Here is a 7764-nt window from a genome sequence, read left to right as displayed (position 1 = left end):
GCGCATTGACCAGGCAGACCCGCATGAGGCAAATGGACGAGCAGCTACAAGCTCCTCTGGTCATTCATTCATTCATTCATTCATTCACCCACTCACCAAAGTAAGTCCGAAAGGGTGTCCCACGTCTATGACGAGCTTCGTTCTGTGCTTTCCATTCAGATCGGACATCTCAATGCAGTCCATCTGGGCGTCAACCCAGTAGATGCGTTTTGCTTCATAGTCCACTGTGAGCCCGTTGGGCCAACCGAGATCCGTGGCGACAATGACTCGTCGACTTGAGCCGTCGAGATAGGCTCGCTCGATTTTCGGTAGACGACCCCAGTCCGACCAGAAAACATACCTGAGAAGAACGCAATGCGGACCGTCATCAGACGTGGGCAGCAGAGATTCCCAAAAACGACGGAGAGAAAGAAAAAAAGATCCACATCTCGAGTTGGCTTCTTTTTCACTTCTTCCCAGTTGCAAATCGTCGGGTCCATCCGTCACAAGACCATCGGTAACTCACCCACGATCCGGGAACAGAGCCAGCGCCCGCGGTTCGTCGAGGTCCAGGTTAGTGAGGAGTTTCCTCGACGATCCGTCATAGCGACAAACCTCGATAGTTTCTCTACCGGAATCGCTCCAGTAGATGTTCTTGGCGATCCAATCGAAAGCGAGACCGTCTGCGGACGCAAGATCCGCATCGATAACCGTCTCGAGTCTGCTACCGTTCAAGTTGGTGCGTCTGCGGGGAAAAAATGGAATTTGATGGATTTCGACCGGCAACGATTGAACCGCTGCGCCGCCAACCCAGCGTGACATGAAGGATGCTTCCGACCCCGCGGTCGGCGGCAGACGAATCTTGTTGTTCAGACGTCGACTGACCTGATAACATCTAGCTTCACGTCGGTGAAATAGAGTTTCTTGTTTTCGTAATCAAAATCCAAGGCAACAGCATCTTTGATATCAGTTATCGGGAGCAATACATCGGTCCGGTCAGGGGTGTCCATCGATATCGAATGGAGGTAGTCGCGGTTGGCGAACACCAACAGGGCAGACGGCACTGGGGACCAAGAACAAGGAGATATGAACAACGGCGACGCTCGGATAGGCGGTCCGGAAACGGGCATCGAACATTGAATTAGGTCAGATCGGTGGGAAACAGATAGCTTCTCATATTTCCGGAGGGAATCGACAGAGAGTTATAAGGCGCTCGGGGAATTTGTGATTCTGATAGGTTCCATCAGCGAGTAAATCGATGGGCACGAAAGTGGCGGCCAACTTACGCGCGTCGCATGTTTTGCCGTCTTCCTGGATCTCGATTCCTGTGGGACATTGGCAAGAGATTCCGCGAGGAGAGGAAAGACACAGGTGGGAGCATCCGCCGTTATTCTTCGAACACAAGTTGGTCCCTGCGAATACAAGCCAACAATCTGTATAACAAGCCAAGAGGAAGTCTGTTGTTTTTTTTTCCAGCACACCCCCTCCAGGAGCGACCAATAATACCGCTGCAACTGTCTATCTTTCCGCCAGCTGACACCGACGGAAATAAGCTACGCGCCTCGCGACGAACAAACAACAGGAAACCCATCGGAAAGTGAAGTCACACGAATCGGCACTCGAAACGTTTGAGCTCGCTTTCATATACCCTGCGTGATGGAGCGAACCACGGTCGGTGCGAGACGAAAACGTTTATCCACCGGTATCTCGGAGAGTCCGTATCGGAAAGCCGTATGCTCTCACGGATGGGGCTCCGCTTCTACGCAATGGGATCGGTAAGGGACTTCTCTCACCTTTATCTTCGAGATCAAAATAGTGAATGTCCATGATTGAAGCCAGGTTCCCTTTGAGTTTCTCTGTTGGTTTTGAAGCTTCGTGAATGGCTCGAGTTTGCCAGTCTGTCCAAAAGAGGCGCGCATTCCACACAGTGACGCCGTACGGAGATGGCAACTCTTTCAGCAAAACTCTCCTGTCGCGGCCATCGAGGTCGACGCTTTCGATTGTCTGCGAATGCAATGCCGCTTTTTGATTGAAGCAGCCTCATGGAAGCATGCCGCGCCCAGGGAGGGAAGACCTACTCTCAGAAGGTAATATTTCGGCTCGGAAATGACGCTCAAGGCTAGTCTGACTTTCAACAACATCTTCGCTACTGCCTTTATCCTCGTCAAGTCGAAGGGATGAAGCGTTCCCGTTCCCTCAGCGAAAAAAGCTGAGCAACAATGAGCTCGGACTGAGAACGGAGGAGGATTGGAGAGAACTAGGCGAGGATGAGAGGAACCTGATCGGTGCATCGATGTTTCCTTAGGAGATGACTCACATGACTTTTAGCGTCTGCCCACACCAGACGACCGGCCTGAAGGTCGACCGCGAGGCAGTGCGGCCAACCCAGTTTCCCGATAATTAAAGTTTTGCGATTTCGGCCATCAGCATCGGCACGATCGACACGTGGCTGGTTCCCCCAGTCCGTCCAGAAAATCCACCTGTTGTCGGAATCCAGAACTTCCATGAGCTCCGAGAGTACCCAGGAATAGAGCTCTGAGCACGCTCACTCACGAATGGAATGAGAGAAAATGAAGGTCAAGCTTTCGCAGAGATCGCTTGAGGCTCCTACCCTTTCTCGGGGTATATCGTAATCGATCGAGGTGAGTCCATCTCTTGCTGCCACAAGATCACCCTTCGATGAGCACCGTCGAGCTCAGCGACTTCGATGCGAGGTTGGTGAGGTCCGGCATCGGTCCAATATATTTTCCGAGCACGCGAATCCACGACGAGACCGCCCAGAGTTTCGATTCCTATAGTCACAACATCCTTCACATCCCCACCGTCCAGGGCACAACTCTGAATTCTTCGGAGGTTTCCGTCCGAGAAGAAAATCCGCTCTGGAATGAAGACGTGCCGTAAACACGGCGAGATCCCCCGTGCAGAGCAAGGCGCGTAGGTGAGGCGTTCAGAAGTTCGAGAGCAGATCTTACCACTGACGGTGTCCATGTGGAGGGCGATGATGTTTTCGAGGCGATGGGGGATCGGAACCACCACGTCCGCCCAGTACGGCATCTCCACACTCATCAAACGCATCTCGGTCCTTTGTGAGAAAACGAGCATTTTCCGAAAAGCGTCAGAGCACGTTTTTGTATCGTTGAGTAACGTCGAGCCAGTCGGACATGCGCACTCGCATCCGTCCGGTTTCCCAGCGGACAAGAGGCACAAATGACTGCAGCCACACTCGTTTAAGGCACATGGGTTTGGCACTGAAAATGATTCGGAGCGGTTTGTTCCTGATCTCTCGCATCTCTGTTCTCGATGTCGTTCAAAATTTCCTGCGCCGGACTTTTTCCGAACTATCTCATTCGGTGCCCCAGAGGAAGCGATCGCTGCCCTTTCCGGGATGAATTTCTCACCTTCAGGACGCTGCTTGTGGTATATGATTATATTGTTGATTCCCTCGAGCTTCTCCCCCAGAAGGCGGCGATCGGATCCAGTTTGTGCATTTGCCGACTGAATAGTGTGTTTTTCATAATCGGTCCAGTATATCCTGCCCTCGTGAAAGTAAAGGTCGAAGGGATTCGGCATTTCTTTCTGTAGAAGAACTCGCCGCGTCATCTGCGAAGGAGAGAGATCACGTCTTATATTCTGGTCGTATTCGAAGGTTTTCTGAAAGTCTCGTGAGCTTCGCTCAGATCAGCTGTGAGGAGTCTTCGTTCGTTCTGCAGGAAGAAACACACAGCTCAGGTCCATCCAGAACAAGTTCTACGAATTTCGCGCTCCGAACCGAGACTCAACTTCCCTTACGGGCTGGTTCGATGTAGTGAGGCTGGATTCCATGGTTCAGCGCGCAGGAATTGTTTGTCGAAAATCGCCGGGGATTCCGGTTCGGGAGACTTGCCACGGGAAACTTGCAACGTACGCGCGCTATGACCCCCGCAGACCTCGATGGAGCCAGGCATGACGTAGGTTTGCACTTGGGTCTTTCGTTCGATCTCCCGAGAAACTCAAAGGTGACCGGAAGAAAAGCGGTTGCCGTCGATCGAGCATCGACCGTTGCTGCGCCGATTCCCTATCCCAGTCAGAGTCTTCCTTCGCAGGCTTCCCGAGCTTGCATAAGACTGCCATTCCCGTACATGAAGTTCTCCGACAAGAACATCGGCCACTCGCAGCGACAAATTGTCCAATTGGGTCTGCAGGGACGGGGGAGAGCCGACAATGCTGCCATCAGCAAGGGAGGCCGGTGAACAATGCTCCTAGCTCACCGGCGAGGCAAAGCCTCTTTATTATTTGCTCGGCATACAATCAGCCTTCTTCTTCGTCGACATTACCTTGACCGACTGCGGCAATTCGAAGCGAATGTGCTGCGAGTCAGCCAAGTAGCAAACCTTGTCGACGCCCAGTAGGTGGGCAAGCCGCTTGACAAGCAGAATCGTCGTCTTCGCCCGCATTCATGGAAGGATCACGACGGCCGGCGTTCCGTCCGAACGGAAATCCGTAGCGTGCCACTTCCTCGCTCTAATACCTGCAGGATCGTCTCATGCTGTCAGTATGGTAATCGTGACGTCGGGAAACAATCCTAAAGATTTTTGCCCGCCTGCCAACCCAGTGTCCATGTCTTTGCGAGACGTGAATTCTCTTTCACGTCAATTTTCGCGGTGAAGGATCTTCCTCTGCTGACTGACATAAGCATAAGACGACATCGGTGCAGCTCCCGCATGATATATATATGCCAGCATGCGAGCATTCGTTCATGCAATTCAAATTGTGTCACCGACGTCCACTTTCCATCCCCGTTCTTTTTTCGTCGATTGCGGCTCTTCCACGTCCTCGCCCGCTGCACAAGTGTCCCGTTTTGCCGATTAGACACAAGACCCCAGCCAGAAATTAGCTGATAGGCGACAGGCAGCGAAGCGCGGTTTAAGATTTATCGTCATCGAAATCACGGAAATGGAATGGGATGAATCGAGGTCTCCCCGCATCAGATCGTGCCTTTCCACTAGCCGGGTCAAACAGGGATGCCGACGTCCCGAATCCCGAAGATGACGTTCCCTCATGATTCTCGAAGATCCAAGGAGAGGATAATCATCGCTGACTCTTGCGACGTCGTTCGAATGTCCACGAACCATGGGCTACAAGAGCGAGGCACAGGTGTCCCGAGAGTCGACACGGCGATTTTCCCGAATTTCGGGCTGAGGGAAGTCACAACTACCGGAGAAACATTGAGATTTGATGTCTGAAGGGCATTTCGAGGTATGTTGAATCAGGTCGACCGACCCTCCTTCCCAGCGAAATCTCAAGAGTTCTCTTCCTCTCCGGAAGAGCAGAGAGGGAAGAAATTTACGTTTTGCAGGCCAGACTAATTTTTCCATTTCCCCTTCCGCGGACACAGCGGACTCCAAGCATCGGGAGAATTCGGGAGTTCATCATCCAGTGGCGATTTTTTCTCGAATCGCTCTCCGCGTACGACGGGAGAGCGCCCCCCCTGTCGCCGCGAGTCGGCCTCCAGCAGAGGCTCATTGGCTTGCTTCAGTCGCTGCTGATGCAGTTCACGTAAAGCAAGGAGCATAACCGTTCCCTCGAGGACGGCAAGTTGCCAGAGCGTTTTTTGATAGATCGAGAGCCGGTCGTCTGAGGGAACTCTCCATTCAGTGGCAAAAGTTGCTTTCAGAAAGTAGGATTCCAATCCTGTTCCGCGATGGGTGGACGCATTGCGACAGAGTTGCGTCCGCGGCGGGCCGACCTCGTTTTTCTCTCTTTCGATGTTTCCGCCGAGCGTCGGCCGCTGTCGGCTCCGTCCGTCGCTGGAGCTGCTGTCTCCGTGGATTCCGTAGACTGCCGACTCCTATTTCCATGATGGGAGCGCCCAAAGCGTGATTTGGCAATAATCTGGTTATGGCGGGCAGAAGCTCTCGGCAAACATACGGAAGCACCGAGCATTTAACCTTCTTAGAGAGCTGCTCTAATCCCCGTGAAGCCGACGTTTTCTTCGCTTGCCAAATAATCTGAACGGAAGGTGCCGTCGCGGAAACGTGAGGAGAGAGACCCCGAGGAAATGGACTCAAGGTATGAAGGACCGGGTCGCTCGACATGGACCGCTGATGGAGGAGCCGGAGGGGGAGAAATGTGAATCAGGAATGAGAGAAAGGGAGCTGATGACGGGAACCGCGACGACGATGATGTAACTCGTCCTCCGAGGGTCATCTCGTCAAAGACGAAGAAGCTTCGACTTCGTTTCGGAACCTCATCTTCGGCTGAGGACTCTCCGATCCACTTTCCCCCTTACATAACCGGCAGCTGAATTCGAAACGAGCCGGGTCCCGGATGCGCTGAGCGCACCGGACCGACTCCAATGTTACGTTTCGGTCAAACGCAGCGGGGAGCGTGAAGTTCTTGTCGGAGCCCTTTCGGAGCGAGTTTCGAGAAAGCACTCACTGAGCAGAATTGAACAATTTGCTCTCTCGACCAATCACAGTTGAACAAAGCTTGTCGGAGCAGCGCCACCGATAAGATGATTTAGTGCCTGCCAACGAAGGGAGCACGAAGATCCGGTCAAAAGTCGCCAGCTTCCATCGGATTTAATAGGAATGAACATTCGGAGGCCGAAGAAATGAAGAAAAGCGGCGATGCCCTTGTGTCGCAGGAGAGCTCCGACGCAGAACGAGTGCGGACTGGGAGACAGATCGTTGACTGGGGTTTCAGACATTATTCAAACAAACGGGCTCTGCAGGAACGTGCAGTATTCCTCGAGCTTCTTGCCTGACTATCGGATTTTCTTCCCGGAATCGGGCGATGCGAAGGATTCGTTTGTAGAGAAAATTGCAGAAAAATTGTCGTTTTCAAAACAAAAAAATCGTATCCAGTATTTCGAGAACGTAGTCTGTAGGTATAACCATCCATGACCTTTGAGGCATTGGGGAGGGGAAAAATAAAGAAAAAGCTATCTCAGATAAAAACGGCTCCATTCGTAGGGCGAATTCTTTTGGAGGAATGCTCCATCTGTCAACTTCCTCCATTCGTAGAACACAAGAAAAAAATACCGCGGTCGATGTCGAGAGGGGATTGATCCCGGTTCCTCTCCGCCACCAGCCACCGCCGACGCAGCAGCAGCAGCAGCAGCAGATATCCCGAGCTTCGTCTGCAGCATTTTGCGTATGGCGCCACCGAGCGAGAATGACAAGGCTTGCCTCGGAGGAACTCACCGACTCCAGATGAAGCATCTCGATGAGTTTCATATTGGCGTCTGTCCAGTAAAGCGTTTCTGAGCCATGGTCGATGGCGAGAGCGTTGGGCCACTTGAGACCGTTAGGTACGAGCACGGTTCGCGCACTGCCGGCCATCGTTGATCTCTCGATCTTCGGAACGTCTCCCCAATCCGTCCAGTAGAGGAAACTTCAACATAAGGCACTTTGAGATGCGAGTCTCATAGAGAATCTTACCGTCGATGAAAGCATTCCACCAGGCAAGAAAGTCGAGATTGTCGACAACATGAACAGCGTGTGACAACAATAACAACAACGAAAACGGGCGAAGCGGCACGGCATGGGGGGAGGCGTTTGCATGGACGAGAAAAAAGCACCTACCCTCGGAGGGGATCCACAACGATACCCCGCGGCTTGTATAGCGAGTTCCAATGGAGCAGGGAGCGCAACGAGCCATCGATGTGGCAAACTTCGATTCTCGCGTTCATGGCGTCTGTCCAGTACAGCTTTCGGTTGATCCAGTCGAAAGCGAGGTCGGCCGCATTCGCTTGGGCCACCATCTGCGAACATTTATCGTGTCTGAGGAGACTGTTACTCTCAG

General features: G+C 52.7%; 1 protein-coding gene across 1 annotated transcript in view; it reads right to left on the bottom strand.

Annotated features, from left to right (window-relative positions):
* The window catches only part of LOC100903456 (low-density lipoprotein receptor-related protein 4), a 43616-nt gene that overhangs the window by 15513 nt on the left and 20339 nt on the right, over positions 1-7764 (bottom strand). Inside the window, exons 17-27 of the mRNA XM_029111157.1 lie at positions 7545-7723; positions 7164-7353; positions 3378-3579; positions 2952-3227; positions 2591-2858; positions 2297-2459; positions 1773-1983; positions 1266-1391; positions 865-1042; positions 506-724; positions 97-340 (exon numbers count right to left, since the gene is read on the bottom strand). Coding sequence (XP_028966990.1) covers positions 97-340; positions 506-724; positions 865-1042; positions 1266-1391; positions 1773-1983; positions 2297-2459; positions 2591-2858; positions 2952-3227; positions 3378-3579; positions 7164-7353; positions 7545-7723 — 2256 coding nt within the window. The remainder of the gene's footprint in view (positions 1-96; positions 341-505; positions 725-864; positions 1043-1265; positions 1392-1772; positions 1984-2296; positions 2460-2590; positions 2859-2951; positions 3228-3377; positions 3580-7163; positions 7354-7544; positions 7724-7764) is intronic.

This window comes from Galendromus occidentalis, unplaced genomic scaffold, assembly GCF_000255335.2.
Source record: "Galendromus occidentalis unplaced genomic scaffold, Mocc_1.1 scf7180000077360, whole genome shotgun sequence".
NCBI lineage: Eukaryota > Metazoa > Arthropoda > Arachnida > Mesostigmata > Phytoseiidae > Galendromus > Galendromus occidentalis.
This window is presented reverse-complemented; position numbering and strand designations above follow the sequence as displayed.